The sequence below is a fragment of the Argopecten irradians genome, chromosome 14 (genome assembly GCF_041381155.1).
Source record: "Argopecten irradians isolate NY chromosome 14, Ai_NY, whole genome shotgun sequence".
Lineage (NCBI taxonomy): Eukaryota > Metazoa > Mollusca > Bivalvia > Pectinida > Pectinidae > Argopecten > Argopecten irradians.
Genome location: NC_091147.1, coordinates 24872938 through 24895798, shown reverse-complemented (window position 1 = coordinate 24895798; position 22861 = coordinate 24872938). Strand labels below are relative to the sequence as shown.

The 22861-nt window shown below is 35.1% G+C and overlaps 2 protein-coding genes across 2 annotated transcripts; both read right to left on the bottom strand.

Annotated features, from left to right (window-relative positions):
* Positions 1-2319: 2319 nt before the first annotated feature.
* Positions 2320-5147, bottom strand: LOC138307657 (uncharacterized). The gene is made up of 4 exons (XM_069248475.1): positions 4532-5147; positions 4186-4296; positions 3637-3838; positions 2320-3252 (listed from the first exon to the last, which is right to left on the bottom strand). The coding sequence occupies exons 1-3, from the start codon at positions 4553-4555 to the stop codon at positions 3662-3664; spliced, it is 312 nt and encodes a 103-aa protein (XP_069104576.1). The 5' UTR covers positions 4556-5147; the 3' UTR covers positions 2320-3252; positions 3637-3661.
* Positions 5148-6043: 896 nt separating this feature from the next.
* On the bottom strand, positions 6044-22221 carry LOC138307894 (collagen alpha-1(II) chain-like). The gene is made up of 2 exons (XM_069248814.1): positions 22100-22221; positions 6044-7685 (listed from the first exon to the last, which is right to left on the bottom strand). The coding sequence occupies exon 2, from the start codon at positions 7638-7640 to the stop codon at positions 6882-6884; it is 759 nt and encodes a 252-aa protein (XP_069104915.1). The 5' UTR covers positions 7641-7685; positions 22100-22221; the 3' UTR covers positions 6044-6881.
* Between the last annotated feature and the right edge of the window lie 640 nt (positions 22222-22861).

Here is a 22861-nt window from a genome sequence, read left to right as displayed (position 1 = left end):
TAGAATTATTCATCCGCGACGACAAAAAAGTTCAATACTTTAGTGTAAAAGAAACATGACAAACAAAGTAAATTTCAGAGATAATTTTATTTAATCAGATCAGAACTTTAAATATATATTCAATTTTGCTAGAAGTTAATATATAGCCTAATAACATAAAGAATTTGTACACGGCTACATGTGTGAACTCGGTGACCGTTATTGTGCAGCGAGGCGAAGCTGACGCACGCTTACACACTTTAGTTTGCCGAAGTGGTCAAAACACCGATTTTCAAGTAGCTCAATGTGTATGAGATGTCGTCTGACTTGACGATATTACATCCTTGGAAGCCATGTGATTATATAATCTACGCTTAGATCCATATCGCCATCGATAGATGAAACACTTGTGTTCGATGGATACAATGTATTTGTGGTGACGCGGAACTGTCAACACGTGGATTATTAGCGGTGCATGTTTTATAATACACATGATTAAATACAATGTACTCAAAGAACAAAGACAAGAGGATATGTTTATAACTGACCTCTATCAGAGGGTCTCACACCCGTCCACCCCAAAGGCTCGATCGTTTACATTTGACACCCATCATTTTTAACCAAAATGAAAGCACGTCGCCCCGGTCGGGATATTTTTCCGTTTCTTTATACAATTGTTAATTTAAAAATTGTTTGAATCATATATAAATGTAAAACATGTATATATTGTTTACATTTTTCCAAAATTCTATGAAAAACAACAATATACACGTTATGTTGCGTCAAAATGTAAACAAAGCCATTTGTTTCTTTTTTTAAAAAAGTACTCCTTTTACGTTGCACAGAACATTTCCTTACGCAAGTTCAAAGTTCAATGTTACCATGCAGTTATGGTAAACAAAATCGGCTAGTATTAGCGTATAGTGACCAAGCCTAGCAAGTGTAAATCTATGTATATGTCTGTCACAAACAGTTAACAATATTTATAAATATGATATTAGTTTTGAAATAACATTACCAGAGATTTTGCACCCGGAATTAATAATTCACTGCCGTCGAGGACGAATCAGTCATTTCAATAGCTATTTTCGGGGATTGCTGGGACGGCAAGTGTGACGTCACAATGATAATGACGTCGAAATAAGCGGATGGCAGTTCATGCATTGACCAACGCCAACTTAGCATGATAAGGTTACATTGTAGGGTTTCAGTAAAAATATAAATAGATATTAATAATAGAAATAATGAGATAAAATACCAATTCCATACAACTAAATATCAAAGAAACACATTTTAAAAAGCATGGCAATTTATTGACTCGTGCCCTATCCGGGCCTCGAACTCACGATCTACGGCACCCAATCGCCTAGCCAAACACACCTGCTCCTTCTACCATCGCACCAACAACTATTTGTGTTTGTAAACAATTATTATGAGGTTAAACTACCGATTGGATAAAGTTATATAAAGTATGTCCATTACAATCAATGTTTTTGTTGTATTACAATTATTTGTATACAACAAAATACATATTTACATACGTATCCTTTAACTGTGTGTTTAAATAGCCACAGTCTCCATCTGTTGAGGTTTCAATCAGCGTCTCGCCTACGAAATCGTCGGTGTGGTTGATTCTCTCGGAAGTATTCTGTCTTTGCATATAACAGAGTTAGCTCCCTTGCGGGTAGGGATGATTGTGACGTCATTATTTTTGAGCGTAATTCACGTCGTTTTCTCCGAAAATTATGACGTTACGCTCGCAAACACATGACGTCGCAATCAATAACTACCCACAAGTGCAGATATCTCTGTAATATGCAAATACAGAATAAAAGGCCACTAGTACGTCCCGAGACGTTCCGATGAAAGGCCAAGGATCATGCTGAGGTGACCATTGTATAGGAGCGGTTTTTCGTAGAGCATTGTAGTGGAACGGAACGTCCTATTAACAACCAGTGTCTCCCATGTATACGATGTGTTGAGTGTGAAGTACGTGGTTCATGTTTTGGAAGACTGCAAAATGTAAATAGAGGAATTCTTCCTCTTTTTAAATTGCTATGTCTCTGAAGCATGCCGCAGAAGATACATTATAATGATAATGTGCAAACCAGTCGTCATTTTCCCTTTATGCTGAACGCTAAGCAGGAACAGAAACTATAAATTGTTTTTACTATGGGGTGTAAACTCCAAAGCCTTCACCACAAGGGCGAGCGCTCAACCGAAGGCAAAAAGAAAGGAAGCAGGAAGGAATATATTAATAAGAAGAAAGTCAATAAGGAAGAAAAGAAAATATATCCTAATGTTTGTCGCCTTTTACGATCATGTAATAGGAGCAGCGGGCGCAAGTAGAATTCTAACACCCTAGCTGCAATGAAAATCATTAATATTACTTGCACATTGTAGTGATATCAATGAAAAAGGAAAGAAATGCATTACACAACGACTGCCATATGTTTAATGATGTTAAATATTTTAAAATGGCATTTATAGAAACATTTGTTTACAAATCTCACTTTCCATTTCAAAACTGAAATATTTCATCACCTCTTTACCCAAGTGACACGCGGCGTTTGACAGGGTGATCCTTTATCGCCTTATTTGTTGAATGCATTAATTCAGCGCACAGATGACTCATCATTTGTACTTGATACATTGTAGGTCCTTAGAAAATCTTTATATTTGATACAAATCTAAGGAGAATGTTCTGGTTTAGAAACAAATTACATACTAATCTGTATATAGATTTGGGTAAAATGGGGCCGCATGGAAAAAGATCTATCAGACCCTAAACATTCCCTATTTTAATTACAACACATAATACAAATGTAATACACAGATTCATATTCCGATTATTTTAATAATAAATCGAGAATATTGAAATAGAAACATTAAATAAATTTCAATTAAATCTTCAAGAATAAATCAGAACATAGTTCAATTCTGAACCATCTCAAAAATAGATAAATACATCTGCATTATTTTTATGTATAACCCAGTTTGTTAGATGATTAGACGTCCGTTGCTGGTATCTTTTCTCAAACTAAATAATAAAAATAGAAATGGTTGAACCTTAATGATCGTGCAGATTAGAAAATCTGTATTAAAGTTTTCTTCTTTTTCGAATTCTTATTTTTCAAAGTCTTTGTACGTTTGTCAGGTCAAACAATATTGTTATTAGCCTTAGTTTGGCGAGTTCCCGCAAACTCAGAGCTCTGGACATTTCACAAGCAATGGCGCTGTTTATCACTGCCGACTTTATCCCAGTCTTGCGTACTGAAACAAAAAAGTTATTTCCTATTAAAAACGCCAATGTCCGTTTTAAAATCTGATAGTGAAGTATGATTGTTAATCATAGCCATTCATATGCGGAATATTGAATTTTATAATTTATTTTATATCCGTATATTGTTGATATATATGGATATCAGCGTGCCCTAACGAATCTTAATATATGATTACATTTTAATGACTCTATTCAAATTAACATTGAATGTTTTTAAGCGAACATGTATAAAATTCTACCATATGTCATTCACTAATTAATTAATTAAATTAATTAAGTTAATCGCCTTTTGTCAACCGGGCCAATGTCCCATAAAGACTTAAATAAGCCAGATACAGACTCTATAGCTTGGTATTGCGGAAGGGGAAATATACCTGGCCTACATGTCATTTATTTCTTCTAAATCTTCCAGGCTTCCGGCATTCCATCATAGATTTCCCAGTTTTCATCAGCAAATAATCTAACATACGGGCTATAGTCCTCGTCATACAATTCCTTTTCCTCTTCAAACACTTCGATATGGTCGAAACTTTTCGGATAGTTGCAGTGATTCTTCGTTTCTTCCTTAAGTTCCACCTTTAAGAGAAACCTGAATGACTTAGCTCATATAACTCTCTAGCATATCAATCATTTACATCATTTGCATAGGTGTACATGTGTCTGCTTTGACGTATCGGCATTTTTGAACCACATCTTTATACAATTGTTCTGAACAATAGTAAATTATCTCATGTCTATGGAGAAAAAAAATAACTAAAAAATCCGCTTTTTCATTTGTTTTCATGTCTGTATATCTTGAAAGTCATTTTCATTACTGGAATTAATTTCTCCAATTTTTAAGTTTATTACATCTAATATGTATATTAACAATATAAACAATGGTTCATGGCATTGTTGATGACAATTTGGTAAGCTAGACTAACCTTGTCCTCCACAAAGGTCACCCACAGGTTCAAACCACTTGACCTTTCACCTCTCAAAAAACCAAAAACGTCATTTGGCCATTCATCATTTTCTTCAGTTCCATCAAAGATCTGGTATAAGATGAGAATTAAAACATTTCATATATGGTTAGGACGTTTGAATATGCTGTATCAAGGTCGATATCATTTATGAATCCTTGGTTGTATGTACATTGTGTTTCTATACATAATTTGATTTCAAGCCTCACTCTGGTTACAATGTGTATTTCCACTACAGTCGTAGTTTTAACCATCGATTAATGTTTTAAAAATCTTTATCTTAAATTGTATTACTTATTTCACTTACCTGATTATTGTTAAAATTGGCCATTGTTGTTAATCAATGTATTTAGATGATTATAATTATGTCGTGAATCTGTTTTGCTACTTGCCGTGCGCTTCAGTTATAGCTTGCCGCTTCTGTTGTGAAGGTAACATACAACAATGGACATTACGTCATCGTATTGTTACGTATAGTTATCTCCCTGTATTATGACGTGCATGCAGTTATCTGCCCATTTGCAATCCCGCCGTGCATTTCGCCACCTTGATTCATTCCTATTTCGTCCGTCGCCATTCGCCGTCCGTAAACTTTTCATTCAAACGACTTCTTCTCAATAACCGATAGGCCCATGGTATCAATATTAGAATGCTTACATGAAGGGCTACCAAGTTTGTTCAAATGAATGACCTTCGCCTTTATTCAAGAAGACAGCGGTCAAATAGGCTAAAATCTTTAAATGACTTATAGGCCTAGGAATAATCAAGAGCTACATGTAATGACCTGGTATGAGGCCTTTATTATGCTAGCGTGAAGGGCTACCCCGTTTGTTCAAATAAATGACCCTGACCTTCATTCAAGGTCACAGGAATCAAATACGCTTAAGTTGACCTTTAAACGACCTCTTGTGGATATCTAAGAGCCCTAGTGTCATAATATTGGGATTGTAGCATCCTAGGATGAAGGCTACCGAGTTTGTTTATATGAATGGCATTGACCTTCATTCAATGTCACAGTGATCAAATATGCTATAATCTTTAACGTCTTACTGCATATTTCATTTTTTGGATCTTGTATAGTGCTGTTTTGTATGCCTATATCCCGCCTCTTAGGTGTACTTGAATATAACTAATTTGCTAAAAAGGTATGTATGCTTACGTCCTAACCTGAGGTATTACATGTACTGTTGACTCATAGATTGTTGTGCTGTTTGTAAATTTTGGCAAAATGTGCAAAAACCTTGTATATTTCAGTATAGTCCACATGGTTGAGTATATATTTCTGTCACCAAATAACGTGTAACGTTGCGCGGTCACACAACTGTATGCTATTATAGCCAGTATCAAAATTGATGGAAAACATATCACTCTTGTTTAGTACATTTCGTCTTTCAACTTTGACTTGTACAGAAATGTGTTTTTGTTTTTGTGAGTTTTCACCTTTTCGTTATACAAGATATGTATTTCTTTTTCGCATGACGACATTTCGTATCCACCAGAGTCCATATACTGTATGATTGGCTTGCAAAAATTGTCATAAATATGACGGTTAATTCAAACATTTGGGGCAATTACAAGTATTGACATGTTTTTACAGCTCTGTTCGATCTTTTTTTTTCACGTGACCCTATATTTACCTCAATCCGCAAACAGTTTAGTATCTAAATTAACATAATGTTTCTTAACCAAATCATTATCCACCATCGACATCGATTAAACATAAAGATTTCCTAAATATCTGACACCATTATGGAGTACAAATGATGGACCATATGATCATACTTTTATTACTTTAACAAATAAAGCGTTAGAATGTCACCCTGCCAAACTCCCCGTGCTACACCAAAAGAAGAAGCTATGCAATATTTCGTTAAAAAGTATTGAACTGGTTTGAAGTTAAGAGAGTTCTGTTTATAAAGGGGTAAAAAGCGATATTTCTACAAAATAAATGCCCATTTAAAAAATTGAACACCAGTAAACATGACAGCCGAAATCTGCATTCTTTCACCTTCTCAATAATGTCACTATATCAGGGCAAAATTTGAGACTCTGTGCGACAACGTGTGAGCAGGTACTTTGGTCCTTTGATGTACACCAAAAGAATCGACAAACGGTACACTGTATGCCTTTGAAATTGGACGTCTCTCTCTGTAAATCTTTAAAGAAAGTCTCTGCATTGCTGTGATTGGTTTTTTTCTCCGACACTGCCTTCATCTTTGCTATGACATGTCTCAAGGGTGGATATTACGAAATGCATACTCCAAATTGATTGGATATCACTACTGTGATAGTAACCTCTAGAATGTCGGGGATGTCCCATATTATATCAGATCCCATATTCGTAAGGATAATAAACTAAAATATATATAAAATCAGATTATGATTAAGATGGAATAGATCATTTATTAAACTAACATATGAAGACCTACAAAGATGAGGATCAAATACATTCCTTTATGATTTATAATTAAATTAAAATCCTAGATTAATGTGTAGTTAACATTTTTATAGTGCAATCATAGATAGCTGCATAATTAAGTTGAAATTATCATTATTCTTTAAAACTGAGAGTAGGTAATAGTAAGACATTGATTAGCCACAAAATGTTTTACTTTTTTTTTTATTTTATGTTTATAAACTTTTGTCATCTGTTTGTTTTAAGATTTTATAAAAAGATATTCAATATTAGCATGGAGTTGATTGTCAATTCCTGGCGGTCCATAAACTCCGGGCGGTCCGAGTTGTTTGTCTACTCCTGACGGTCCATAAACTTCGGGAGGTCCGAGTTCTTTGTCAACTCCTGGCGGTCCATAAACTTCGGGAGGTCCGAGTTCTTTGTCAACTCCCTCATGGTGGTCCATAAACTCCCGAGTGGTTCTGGCGGTCCATAAACTCCGGGGCGGTCCGAGTTGTTTGTCAACTCCTGGCGGTCCATAAACTCCGGGTGGTCCTGAAGGTAAATAAACTCCGGGCGGTCCGAGTTGTTTGTCAATTCCTGCCGGTCCATAAACTCCAGGCGGTCCGAGTTCTTTGTCAAATCCTGGTGGTCCATAAACCCCGGGTGGTCCTGCCGGTCCATAAACTATAACTCCGGGCGGTCCGAGTTGTTTGTCAACCCCTGGCGGTCCATACACTCCGGGTGGTCTGAGATGTTCGTCAACAACTGGCGGTCCATAAACTCCGGGCTGTCCGAGTTTTTTGTCAACTCCTGGCGGTCCATAAACTCCGGGTGGTCCGAGATGTTTGTCAACTCCTGGCGGTCCATAAACTCCGGGCGGTCCAAGTTGTTTGTCAATAACGGATGATCCTTTAATTCTGAGCTTTACATTTACTTTGGTAGGTCCGTAAATACCAACATCAATTGATGTTAAATTGCATAAATGTTCATCCTGTGACAAAAGCACGTCTGACATCATCCAGCATGATAATGTAAGCCATGTTAGAGCAATCCACTTAATTTTCTGAAAAAAAGAAAAAGAAAACATAAATGACAATAACTAAGACTTCTATGTGATTCACTGCTGTGTTTTCTTTCATAAAAAACAACAACAAAAAATGATGATAATGCAGATCTATGAACTGAATTCTGAAAAAAAACCAACATGAAATGGAATTGCCATACTTTTGTACAAACGTTTCGGAAAGGTAGTGTTCTATGTAGGATACATTCTTATTTTCATGTTTAAATATCTAAAACATAACACATGTTCCAAGGTTATTGTTTAGAATCCGGTTTTTACATTTGAATAAGCCTACTTGAAGGAAAGTCGTGCGTAATAGATGTTAGACCTTGGTGTAATACACTGCATATCAGTTTTAGGTGATGCAAATACATTACCTGTTTTGTCAAATTTCAACTTTATCTATTAATCATTAAAGTGAAAAGTCGGGCAAGGATGGTTAAAAATGGTGTGAATGTATCCAGACAACTACCAAAGAGTTTTATGGCTTTGTAAATAACATTATATTTTATCAGCAAAGAAAACGCTATAAGTTTTATATGCTAATTTACTTTTGTTGAAAACAAATCAATACAGATCTTTTATAATAGTGTTCTTCTACCGTTATTAGATTAAGAAGGTTTACAATTTTATAATTCATTTTAAAGTAAATAAGTACATAGTCATTCAAATCCCCCGCCAATGGAGATATCAAAGCTGAAGTCAGTTTGATTGTGGAGACTTATGTGTATGGAAAAAAAAACAGAAAAAAGGAAGTTGAGCTAAAGAAAGATGGAGTATAATTCAAGTAGAGCGCAGCTGCAATTGTTGAATCAGGTATACAGCCTTGACATTTATATTAGACTATATACACAAAGATGGGTGGATTTTGCAAAGTAACATTTACCATTTACCATGATATTTTCAGCCATGTTTCCATGGTAACGGAAAAAGTGCAAAAAATGAAAACCTAAAAAAGCAAAAGGTACTACTAGACCATAAAAAGAATGTGCCTATGAAGTTTTGTGGAAAAATCTCATCTGGTTTTAGAGTTATGCTCCGGAAATGAACCTACTACAAAAATATGATATTTTCAGCAATGTTTCTATGGTTGCAGAAAAAAGCACTAAAAGTGAAAACCTAATATAGCTAAAGGCACTACTAGACCATAAGAACAGTGTGTCTATGAAGTTTCATGGAAATATCTCTGCTGGTTTTAGAGTTGTGCTCCGGAAACGATTCTTACACAAAAATCTGCCATTTTCAGCAATGTTTCCATGGTTACAGAAAAAAGTACAAAAAGTGAAAACCTTAAAATAGCAAAAGGCAATACTAGACCATAAGACCAATGTGTGTATGAAGTTTCGTGGAAATATCTCTACTGGTTTTAGAGTTATGCTCCGGAAACGAACCTGGTACAAAAATATGATATTTTCAGCAACGTTTCCATGGTTACGGTAAAAATGCAAAACATGAAAACCTAAAAATAGCAAAAGGCACTAATAGACCATAAAACCAATGTGTGTATGGAGTTTCGTGGAAATATGTCTACTGGTTTTAGAGTTATGCTCCGGAAACCATTCGTGCGGACGGACGGACAGACGGACGGAACCCATTTGTATATCCCCCGCCAACTTCGTTGGGCGGGGGATAATAAGCTAAGTTTAGTGAAGTTTTATGTGAAAATCTTTGACGCTGTGAGTTCAGAATCATGTATGTACGTGGCAGTAGTAGACCAAAAACATCCCACAGATTTCCCCTTGATTTTTATCCATACGTAAATAGAATTTCGCAAATACGGAAAAAGTTAAATAGAAGTTTTCCACATACATGTAGGTGATTTGTCTATTTCAATTATATACAAAATCAAAAATAAAACAAACAGTTGTTTTATCCTTAGGTATTAATTTCGGAAAATGGAAAAAAATTCATCTTAAATCCTACCATGTTTGGTATTTTACAAATTTCTACTTGTCGGCTAAAATGATTCTTCGATATGCCAGGGGTTACTGTATATGTTTGTCACATTTCATATCTATTCAAACTATTTTGAATGAAAGATAGTTCCAAAATAGTCCTAAAATCTATATATTTGTTTGCTTACCTCTATCTTAAAGTTTTAACATCTCATAATGCCTCAATTTAAAAAGTATTATGAATGCAAAATTAGGAAGTTTTAAGTTTTTTTACTCCGTGTGAACCCTGTAATACACAACAATGTTCCTTTTACATTATATAAATTTAAAGGGACAATTCACTTAGGCTAATTCTTTTACATAAGCAAGAAGCAAAATATGGCATAAATGCATTGTTCTACATTTCTTATGAAACATATAACATAAAATATTGACAAATTCCACGTCATTGCTTAGTATTTTAATTAATATCGTTGAAATATCAAATCGTTGATCAATACGATTAAGCAGGTACAACATGGACCCTGTACCTATACCCGAGCCAAAGTCACGCATGTTAAACAAATAAACTACATAACCACTGAAAAGGTGATAAAATGATTTTTAGGCAAGGCAATTCACCTAATAAAGTAAACACACTCCTCTCAGAGCGATTTGAGCAGTTCTAGACAAAAGTTACATTACTCTACGAGCAAGGGACAGGGTTCGGCATACAAGAAGTTCGACCACAATAATGTGTAATGGCGGACAGCGAGCGAGTTTGAACATCTACACACATGTCACAACTATGTGCTTTTCAGGCATATTACAGTAAAACCGACTGATCTAATTTCCATTAGAACTGGATTTTTCCCGATATATATACAAATTTTAATGTTCTCTTAGACTGAATTGTCCCTTTAAGTATGAAAGTGGATATGTATCGTTTCGCTCCGATATGAAACGAAATTCTTTCTTCTCAAAAAATAAATATGTGTTTGTCAACATATCCATTACTGAATTATATCAGAGAAAAAAAACCTGAAGGCTCTGTGTGCGACGATAGATATGACAAGTAGTTTGGCCCCTTGATGTAAACCAAAAGAATCAATTATATAACGGTACGATGTGTATGGCTTTGAAGTTTGACGTCGCTACTTGTAATTCAATCTCTCCAATGATGCATCGCAGTTTCTACATTTCATTTTGAATGTTTGGACCGCAATAAAACCTGTAAGAGATTGTCTGTAATCTTCAAAAAAGGTCTCTGCAGGCCTGTGATTGGTCAGCTTTTTTCTCCTGGGCTGTCTTCCGTTTTGCTATGAAATAGGTTATGGTTTTAATCAAGGAGTATCAACAACAATGATAGTAAGCCCTGGATAATCGAGAATTGAATGATATATAAACATCTGACTGTCAAAGGAATATAAGACTCTTTCATATGTGGATATGAAGGATATGGATATTCTACCCGATGGTCACAAAATGTAGTATTTTCCTCGGGTTTTGCAACATTTTGTGATCCCGAGGGTAGAACACCCTATCCTTCATATCCACTTATGAAAGAGTATTTTTCTTTTATACCTCGACGTTTTATTGTAATTTTACAACTATAGTATCCCGCCAAGAAATCCACGGCTGAAAGTCAATTTTTCAAATATGAAAATTTACGTGCTATTTTTAACAAAAAATCCGTTGTTTGCATCTTTTACAATAAAACCAGTAAAGTTTGTGAAAAAAAATGTGAAAAAAAATGTGAAAATTTTACCGAGGACGCCGTGACGTCACGATGCTTTATTGCATGGGTAGTCATGCAATACAGCCTCAGGCGGCATGGGTGTATTTCCCTAGACCAGGCAGTATTACACCCGTAGGTATGAAAGAAAGCTAGATTATGGTGGCTGATTACGGCCATCTCGTGTTGTTGTGTTGTCGCCTTGTCGTGTTGTCGCCTTGTCGAGTTGTCGCGGTCTCAAACTGCGACAACCCGAGATTTAACAGTTAAAATGTCGACTTGTCGCGTTTTTGAACCGCGACAAGTCGACAACACGACAACACGACAAGTCGACAACACGACAAGTCGACATTTCAAACACGCTAATTAGCGCGTACAGAATCTCGTGTTGTCGCGGTAAAATGTCGACTTGTCGTGTTGTCGAGTTGTCGACTTGTCGTGTTGTCGCCTTGTCGTGTTGTCGACTTGTCGTGTTGTCGACTTGTCGCCTTCCTGTTACACATGCGCAAATCATATGAAATAGCCACTATCTTTGAATATAGAAAACTGAAGTCAGTGCTTGTGAATATTTGGTGTGTTTGTAATATATTCGATGTACAAAATTGTTTAAAAATCATATTTTCCCCATTGTTAACTCTTTTGAAAAGTATTATACTTAACGGAAATTATAATATTAAATTAAATAAATACAGTATTAACAAAACAAAGGATGTTGTCAGAACACAGAACAAAAATGTTTGTATAATGAACAGTGACAGAGACGACAAATGTATATCAACTTAATATTGTAAAATATCCTTTTAAAATATTGTGTTATCAATCGGTTAAGACTTATTATTCAATTTGAAGAATTGAAGAGAACACGGCTGATAAGACGAAATATTATCTATTATTACTAATTACTGTAATAGGTTATGTGTGTAGTACATCAAACAATAACCTTGATTAAGATCTAATAAAGAATTTGATGTAAAACGATTAGAAAAAAAAATCATAAAAACTTTCATTTAGTCCAAAGCGTTATAGAACAGATAAGGTGTTGTGCCCCATCTTTCTGGTAATTAGTTCATGTATTTTGATCATCAGCATGCATTACAATGTACATAATGTAAGTATTTTTTAAAGAATTTATATATTGTATGTGTTAAACAGTAAGATTTACCCTGGAAAGTTTGAATGTGTAACTCGACTGCAGTAATTCATACAATAGTATACAAATGCTGGAGCATAGATACTTCCAGGGGATATCAATTTAATGGAACTCTGCATGCAAAAGAAAAATACACAAATAGTATTTCTGGGTCTAGAAATTCCTAATACACAAAACATGTGTTCATTTTACGAAGTGAATATCATAATTTATATAATAATCTTTCTCAAAGCGATCAATTTGTGGTTAAGAGAGGCTTGGCTAATTATGATACATTCAAGCGTAATTGACCTGTGTTAATATGGTCCGAATATGCTAAGTCAATAACAGCAACTCAAGTTACATTACGCAAACATTGCGTTCTTCAGGGTGGTGTCCTATGGTCAATGCTTTTTCTTGTAACTAACATGCACATAGATACATATCTAGTACAAAAAATAAGGACCTCAGTTTCGGTTCATATGGTGTTATACCGCCCTGGTATAATTTAAAATAATGACCTCGGGCTACGTACGGCCTGGGTTATTATTTATTCTACCAGGGCGGGATAATAACATATATACAGCCTTATACACTGTACATGTATATCTTATTATCTGCATTGCTTTTATCTTTATATTCAGAAATTCCGTTGTTATTTTCGATACATTTACCATTATTCTCCGTCATTATATCGAGATATTCGATGCATTTTCCTTTATAATATGTAGCTAAAATTAAACTTTATATTCGGTACAATTTCTTTTAATTTTGGACACACTTCTTTATATGATGTGCAACCTTCTTTATATAATGTGCAAACATTTATATGATGAAGATCAAAGCCGGCTTATAATATATGCATAATTTTTCGGCTGCTTTCGTCTTAGTGACAGCACTTTGTATAGTTGTGTAGGATTTTGAAAAGAAAATTAATGCTCTTACCAACGGTAGTAACCTTTTTTGTGAAGACTTACTAGGAATATGATTTTAACCGTTAAAAACTACATGTAGATGGACTAATTTCCGTTTGTCTCGGGATCTATCCATTCCTTCTCACTATATATCACCATGTAGATTACGATTATACCGATTTTTGTATTTAAACTCATAAAACGTCTAAAATGGTCTATACATGACACTCCGATGGGTCCAAATTATTGAATCGCCATCTACATGTAGACAATTAATCCTGTGTCTACATTGGATAATCAGTATAAGAAAAAATGATTTTGTTTTAATTTTAGATGTGCTACTATTTTGTTAATTCATATTATGAAAATGAAAACAATTAAGAAGCAAATGCTAATTGAATTTTTCGTTTCGGAAAGGTACATGTAGTGGGTCTTTAAAGCATTATATACATGTATGTGCCGTAATTTTCATACTCACGAATCAAGAGCTTTTTGATATTTTTATTCACCATCAACCTTTTGAAAATGAAAATGATTTTGACATTACGTATGCGGTCAGGCTATGAAGCCAAGATGTGGTCGACAATTTCATTTAGAATTTTTATAAAATAATAAGAAAATAAAAAAAATGATTACTGCAGGTATGCATTCATATTAACATACATAAGGCATAAATTCTGACTTGTAAATAATGTTTACAAGGCATCGTACATGGTTTTCTGACCATTTGAATGATTATCACACCTTAAAACAACCTGATGGTTTTCAATAGTTTCCTGAAGAAAAAAATACATGCCCAGTTACGGCACATATAGCTTAACCAATCAATAAATAAAATCGGGTAATTAATAAAACAAAATGTTCCCAGCCGCCATACAACATCTATGATATAGGTACATGTATATATTATCCGAATAGCGTATATTGAACTTTGATTCCTAGGCGTGGCAACATTATAAGATTTTTCAAATATCTACATATATATGTAGATCTGCTACCCTGTTGAGATCAGCCGCTTGATTTTTACACTTTACCTTATCCTAAACATGTTCCCTAACAGGTTTAGTTGAATTCGGACCAGTTGAGAAGATGATGGAATTGTTATGTTTAATGGTGATAGAAGACAAATGAAAATGATGTCGATAGGTCACCTGCCTGGGTGACCACCTTGTCCTTAAGGCTTAATAGTCCGAAGGCCCGTTAATCTGAACGTCCGTTAGTCCGAACGACCGTTAGTCCGAACGACCGTTAGTCCTAAGGCCCATTAGTCCGAACGTCTGATAGTCCGATAACCGATATAAATGTACAGGACTCAGTAATAAACTTGCTAAGATATGTGTAACTCTAGATTGACACCATCTTCAGTGACCCACGGATGATGGCACTACTCTACGCTACATTTATCACAAATGTAGCGTAGGGTCATCGACAAAAAGCGAAATGTGACTAATTTTAACAATTGTGAAAAAAAACATAATCTTGCAATACATGTATGTAAACGTATCCGATATGAAAGAGTGTATATGTACACTGCAATCCTGGCTATTAGTTTCCCAGAAATTACCATTATGCGAACCATTTTCATCATTGAAAAAGGGAGAATAAACAAGTAAAAGGGAGAAGAAGGAAACACAAAAATAAGTCGCTAAATACATATTTTATACATGTATGGAGGTTAGAATGGGTGATATATCTCATCCATTCATGCAGCCATGTTATCCCTATGACCATAGGACACCGCCCTGAAGAACGCAATGTTTGCGTAATGTAACTTGAGTTGCTGTTATTGACTTAGCATATTCGGACCATATTAACACAGGTCAATTACACTTGAATGTATCATAATTAGCCAAGCCTCTCTTAACCACAAATTGATCGTTTTGAGAAAGATTATTATATAATTATGATATTCACTTCGTAAAATGAACACATGTTTTTGTGTATTAGGAATTTCTAGACCCAGAAATACTAATTGTGTACTTTTCTTTTGCATGCAGAGTTCCATTAAATTGATATCCCCTGGAAGTATCTATGCTCCAGCAATTGTATACTATTGTATGAATTACTGCAGTCGAGTTACACATTCAAACTTTCCAGGGTAAATCTTACTGTTTAACTGTACAATATATAAATTCTATAAAAAAATACTTACATTATGTACATTGTAATGCATGCTGATGATCAAAATACATGAACTAATTACCAGAAAGATGGGGCACAACACCTTATCTGTTCTATAACGCTTTGGGACTAAATGAAAGTTTTTATGATTTTTTTTTCTAATCGTTTTTACATCAAATTCTTTATTAGCCAATCTATAGACAACTTATCACTTTTTGTGTCACAAACCCTTTAAATCAAGGTTATTGTTTGATGTACTACACACATAACCTAGTACAGTAATTAGTAATAATAGATAATATTTCGTCTTATCAGCCGTGTTCTCTTCAATTCTTCAAATTGAATAATAAGTCTTAACCGATTAATAACACAATATTTTAAAAGGATATTTTGCAATATTAAGTTGATATACATTTGTCGTCTCTGTCACTGTTCATTATACAAACATTTTTGTTCTGTGTTCTGACAACATCCTTTGTTTTGTTAATATTTATTTAATTTAATATTATAATTTCCGTTAAGTATAATACTTTTCAAAAGAGTTAACAATGGGGAAAATATGATTTTTAAACAATTTTGTACATCGAATATATTACAAACACACCAAATATTCACAAGTATGGTGGCATATTTCTGCCATCGAGTTGCCGACATCATATCGGAAGATGTCGACATAAACAGAAGAATATGTCGACTTACCACATGACCCTGCCCACATAATGATTCCAAGATAATTATGTAGAAAGTCGGTAACTCGGCGATTAATCGTGTTTATGCTCGGGTGTGACACCGACTTGTCAGTTATCGATGTCGACATCTAAACTAAAAGATGTCGACATCTGGCCATGGTCTTGAAAGTGGAATTCAAAGGCCACCCTTTCATAGGGCACTGTGTATATGCAGCACGGCACCATACAGCAGAGTTCGACGTTGATTTTGTTTATTCAGAAAAAGTTTTTATTTATTTGATTTCAAAATTAAAAATTGTGATCCTGCATATCCCGGCCATGCAGCTGTAGCCTGCGTGTATGTACACATTGTAACTGTTAGTCCGAGCAGAGGAAGTTAGAGTGCAATTTAAGGACTCTGCTTTGTACAACGAATTTCCATCCTCTTGGCCATAATCATTTATTAATATATATAACCGTGGGTTGAAAAATCGTTTAAAAGCTGTGTGTGTGCTTTGTGGATTAGCATTCGTACCAAGTCCATGTGGTACATACCGTACTATACTATATTACAATGATTTTTTCAAGATTTCATTTTTTTGCGAATCACGAAAAATACCAGTTACGTAATTTAAAAGCCATAAACGTCACAGTACAGATACAAAATACCCATTTGGAAACCAGCTTTACTTGTTAGTTTGCCCTGTCCATATATATACATAAATATTTACATCCCTCGACACACTTAAATAAAGGCACAACGATTTTTTGTTACGGTCTTAATGGCCAGATTCAACCTTTGGGCTAAAAATCCTCCCGCGGGACGCGGTTTTAGCTCCAAACTCGGGATATATCTGCATCTATTTTTTGTAGTAAAAACGTAGTAAAAAAAAATCACGTGCTTATACCTCATTCATGCCATTGGCCGGAATATACAATTGCATTATGGGTAACTAGTGATCACGTGATTGTGTGTTTACTTCCAAATATGGTGATAGTTTGCTTGCCATTTCTTCGGAGAAATTGATTTATTTGAAAATATTTAGACTCCAAACTGTTATTAATATTGCATGCATATCATTTTGACTTGCACATATGTAATATTTTACTATAAATAATGAACTGAACTGAGTTGTAAAACTGTCATTTCCACGTTTTGTAAATAAATGATATAATACGAATTGACCATTTCAATAGGTCTAACCGTCTAATCTAAGATCAGCGAAGATCGGCTACTCCCGGCTAAATCCGAGAATTCGAAATTTATATTTATATATATATATTACCTGCTTTAGGGTTCAGAACATATACATATAACACAGAGAAAGTAAGATCTTCTTCAAAAGGCCTAATTTTGTATAAATACCAGGTCAGAGAAATCACTCTATTTGGAAGTAAACACACACTCATGTGATCACTAGTTACCCATAATACAATTCCATATTTATTTCGGCCAATGGCATGAATGAGGTAAAATCACGTGACTTGTTTTACTACGTTTGACTACATAGAACGCGTGTTTTGTACCATTATTGGGAAAATCCCCCACGGATCGTGATTTCATTTCCACCATTTGAAACAGAAGGCTTAGAGTAGACGTTGATTGTGAAACATTGATAAATTGAAGATTACATGTTGTGCCATGGCAGATGTCAAAGTTCATGTATACATACTCGACAATTACTTGAAACATCATCTAATTAATTTGTGTTGAAATTATAATTGATGTTGACCAGGAAATGCACCAGGCTAAATTTGGTTGAATAATGCATGGGAGGTGAATTAATCTTAATTTTTCCACTTTGTGGAAAATCCTTCAAAACGGATTTATCTCCCTTGATTAAAATGACAACCCATGTACCTTTGCTATGATATAAAAAAATCCTTTTTAAATATTAATCAAATATGTGTATTAATTTAATTTGAAACATGTTTGTTTTGCTGGAAATTTGCAAAAAAATAATATCAATACAAAATATTCATGATCGTTATTTGATTGTTGTTGTTTTTGTACTTGCTGTAAAATGAGAAAAAACCGTGTTGTGGAGAAGAAGTTTGTTAAAATTTGAATTGTTTACAAATGGATGAGATTTGAGAATGAGCAGAAGGCAATAAAGGATATATACATTTATGTCTAACAGTCACCTGAATTCCGATATGCACAGTTATAAATAATGTTTTGCTTTTAAACAAACAAATAAATATGTCTCAGCCCTGTGACTTGGCACATAGGTCAAGATCATTGATTTGAACAAACTCTGTATCCCTTCATCCCAGCATGCTATGGCCAAATAACATGTCCATGTATGAGGTTCTTGGTTATTAAGAAGATTGTAAATTGTTTACAACAGACACTGGATGATGCCAGCCAAAAGACAATTGCGATAGGTCACACAGGAGGAGATTAATTCAACACACAATCATATATACTTTATATACTTTTTCTCATAAATCATTACATATAATCCTTGTACACATCCACATCAATGGCGACGCTAACAGGAAATTAATGAATATGCAAAATGGCGTGCGAGCGTTGAAGGGTCGAGATTTTGGTGTTTTGGGGGTCCGGGGATCTCCCCCGGAAAAAAATATGATTTTTGATGATGTTGCGAGCGCCGAATGCACGAGACTTTGGTGTTCTGGGGTCCGGGGGTCTCCCCCGCGAAAATATATTACGATTTGGAATGGCCAAGATGAGTTTTACGGTGTATTTTGAGGATTTTAATGCGTTCTTAACGTGGTAATTTTTCGATTTACATTTACCTGCATTTAGAAATTATAATTGTGAATGTCGTCATACCATTATGCAACCCTGCTCGATCTGAACATACGTCTTCACACCATCAGCACATTGTTGTTTAACTAAAAAAAAATAATGGATTGATTTAATTGTGTTGTTGCTTAGACATATAAACAATTTAATATTTTAAGAAGCATTTTGAAATAGTAGAATCCCTTGATGGACATTTTTAGTTTAGTTCATGTGTATTGAATTTTTATTATTAAAGGTTTTGACATTACGTGCTTGAACTTTTAGGAAATGCGCCGCAAAGCGGCAAAATTTTCTAAAATGAAGTACGAAAAAATGTGCAGGAGGACCCTTTTCTTCCTACGCCCCTGCAGTTGCACATTTAAAAAGTTTGATGAACTTGGTACCCACTACTGACTGATGTAAATCATGCCAATAAAAGATGGATCTTTTCTCTATTTCTGTATTTTTGTTTACCTTTTTCTTTCCTCTTGGAAATGTTTTATAACATGGGAAAACTAAAAATGAAGTCTATATAGCAGGAATTACAAAACACATAGCCACCTGTCAACCATGCATGGTTTTTTCTGATTGGTCACCCGAGTTCGGATACAGAATGAAACAAATACATACACTGTATATAAGCACCATATATTGGCCTATCAGGCCCATGAAATCAGCCAGTGACGATATCCATTTAACCTTTTAATATATGAAGAGTATTTGATTCCATTACATATGTTTCCTTTGAAAATTGAGCAAATAATGCTCATAAATGTGTTTCCCTATTTAAACTATGGTAAAGACCCTATCTCCTGGGGAAAATTCCCGAGACCCCAGGGCCATGAAATTCACAATATTGGTAGAGGGCCTTGAGACCTTTCAATCTATGGAGAAACAAAATGATACATTTTCGTACGGAACCTACCGAAGCATAATGAGTTAGGTCCTAGGTCCAAATTTACCAGGCGGGAAGCAGCCATGTAAGCACATAAGCCCGTGTTTTCTTAGTATATGTGTACATACATGTACATGTATGTATTAGATTCCCAAAAAGCTAAGTGGGCTATGCGGAAACTTATAACTATTTGTTTGGAAATAATATGGAAAATAAAACTATGATATGATAGTATTGCTAACAATTTCAAATGGTGGAAATGAAACCACGATCCGCGGAGGATTTCCCCTATAATGGTACAAAGCACGCGTTCTTTGTAGTAAAACGTAGTAAAACAAGTCACGTGATTATACCTCATTCATGCATATGCCATTGGCCGAAATAAATATGGAATTGTATTAGTGGGTAACTAGTGATCACATGAGTGTGTGTTTACTTCCAAATAGAGTGATTTCTCTGACCTGGTATTTACACATAATTTGGCCTTATTTTCTCTGTGATATATATGTATATGTTCTGAACCCTAAAGCAGGTAATAATATATATAAATATAAAATTTAGAATTCTACGAATTTAGCCGGGAGTAGCCGATCTTCGCTGATTTTAGATTAGACGGTTAGACCTATTGAATTGGTCAATTCGTATTATATCATTTATTTACAAAACGTGAAAATGGCAGTTTTACAACTCATTCAGTTCATTATTTATAGTAAAACAGTGCATATGTGCAAGTCAAAATGATATGCATGCAATATTAATAACATTTTGGAGTCTAAATATTTTCAAATAAATCAATTTCTCCGAAGAAATGGCAAGCAAACTATCACCATATTCGGAAGTAAACACAAAATCACGTGATCACTAGTTACCCATAACACAATTGTATATTCCGGCCAATGGCATGAATGAGGTATAAGCACGTGACTTTTTTTTTTTACTACGTTTGACTACAAAGAACGCATGTTTTTACTACGAAAAATAGATGCAGATGTATCGCGAGTTGGGAGTTTAAAACCGCCTTCCTGGAGGATTTTTAGCCCAAAGGTTGAATCTGACCATTAAGACCGTAACAAAAATTCCTTTATATAAGTGTATCGAGGGATGTAAATATTTATGTATATATATATGGACAGGCCAAGCTAACAAGTAAAGCTGGTTTCCCAATGTGTATTGTGTACCTATACTGTGACCTTTATGGCTTTTAAATTAGGTAACTGGTATTTTTCGGGATTCACAAGAAAATACAACATAAAAAAAAATCTTTTTATTTTTTTTTTTTTTTTTTCATTCATTCTTTTAATATAGTATAGTACGGTATGTACTACATGGACTTGGTACGAATTCCAATCAACAAAACACACACACAGCTTTGAAACGAATTTTCAACCCAAGGTTATATATATTAATAATTCGTTGTACACTTCCTTAGCTCGGGCTAACAGCTACGTACACGCAGGCTACAGTTTCATGGCCGGGATGTGCAGGATCACAATTTTTTTTTATTTTGAAATCAAATAAATAAAAACTTTAATTAACAAAATCAACGTCGATCTCTGTTGTATGGCTTTTGCTGCATATACACAGTGCTCTATGAAAGGGTGGCCTTTGATTTCCACTTTCAAGACCAGATTGTCGACATCTTTTAGTTTAGATGTCGACATCAATAACTGACAAGTCGGTGTCACACCCGAGCATAAACACATAAATCGCCGAGTTACCGACTGTCTACATAAATATCTTGGAATCATTATGTGGGGCATGTACATGTGGTAAGTCGACATATTCTTCTGTTTATGTCGACATCTTCCGATATGATGTCGACTTAATGCCTTAACGATGTCGACATTATTAAGTCGTAAGTCGGCAAATCGATGGCAGACATATGCCACCATACACAAGCATTGACTTCAGTTTTCTATATTCAAAGATAGTGGCTATTTCATATGATTTGCGCATGTGTAACAGGAAGGCGACAAGTCGACAACTCGACAACACGACGTCAAGTCGACAACACGACAAGGCGACAACACGACAAGTCGACAACTCGACAACACGACAAGTCGACATTTTACCGCGACAACACGAGATTCTGTACGCGCTAATTAGCGTGTTTGAAATGTCGACTTGTCGTGTTGTCGACTTGTCGTGTTGTCGTGTTGTCGACTTGTCGCGGTTCAAAAACGCGACAAGTCGACATTTTAACTGTTAAATCTCGGGTTGTCGCAGTTTGAGACCGCGACAACTCGACAAGGCGACAACACGACAAGGCGACAACACAACAACACGAGATGGCCGTAATCAGCCACCATAGCTAGATACTTACGCTGTGAAGTCGGTCCTAACTGAGTCACACAAAAGATCGCCTAGAACAGGTTACATGTTACTTGTCTTTTTATACGTCGACATATGGTTTAAGCGAAACACGAGTTAACGCCATATAAATTGTAATTAGGATCTGACGAGCGATATGCTCATTAATATATACAGTTATATAAATAACTGTGTGACGTAAATATCCCATTCACTTAGCAAATGAAGTGTTTTCACTTTTTTATACACTGTTGTTGTTCTTTTATCACCACAACAGCTGTCTTTTAATCTGCATTTTCACGGCTTTAACATTCATGTGTCGCGTAAAAACGGTTTTCGTTTGGATGCTTAAAGTTATATATGTACGTGTAGAAGAACAGGGAAATTTATACATTATATTATTCTGTTGAGTGCCCCGACCAGGAATCGAACCCAGGTCTCCGGCTTGGAACCTCCGACTCTACCGACTGAGCCAAATTAGCATGCTCCGTCACCTGAGTGACAGAAACCGTATTGAACACAATATACAAACCACACCGACCCGCATCTTTTTCAAATGTGCCGTAACTGGGGAAAAAATAATATCCATTTTTTCGGTGATTAAAGTTTTGAAAACCATTCAAAGGCACAGACAGATATGTATGATGATTTGCTTCAAGTATTTCCAGCTACACAGAATTTATGCAATTTACCATCCTTGATACTCCAGGGGTTCCGATCATTTATGATCTCTACACCCTCATAGTAAAATCGGAGAAAAAACAAAAACAAAAAA

Coding starts and splice junctions, on each gene's coding strand:
- LOC138307657 (XM_069248475.1), bottom strand. CDS start 4,555: ATGGCCAATTTTAACAATAATCAG. Junction 4,297..4,531: donor CCAATTTTAACAATAATCAG/GTAAGTGAAATA, acceptor ATCTTATACCAG/ATCTTTGATGGAACTGAAGA. Junction 3,839..4,185: donor TGACCTTTGTGGAGGACAAG/GTTAGTCTAGCT, acceptor TTTCTCTTAAAG/GTGGAACTTAAGGAAGAAAC.
- LOC138307894 (XM_069248814.1), bottom strand. CDS start 7,640: ATGATGTCAGACGTGCTTTTGTCACAGGATGAACATTTATGCAATTTA.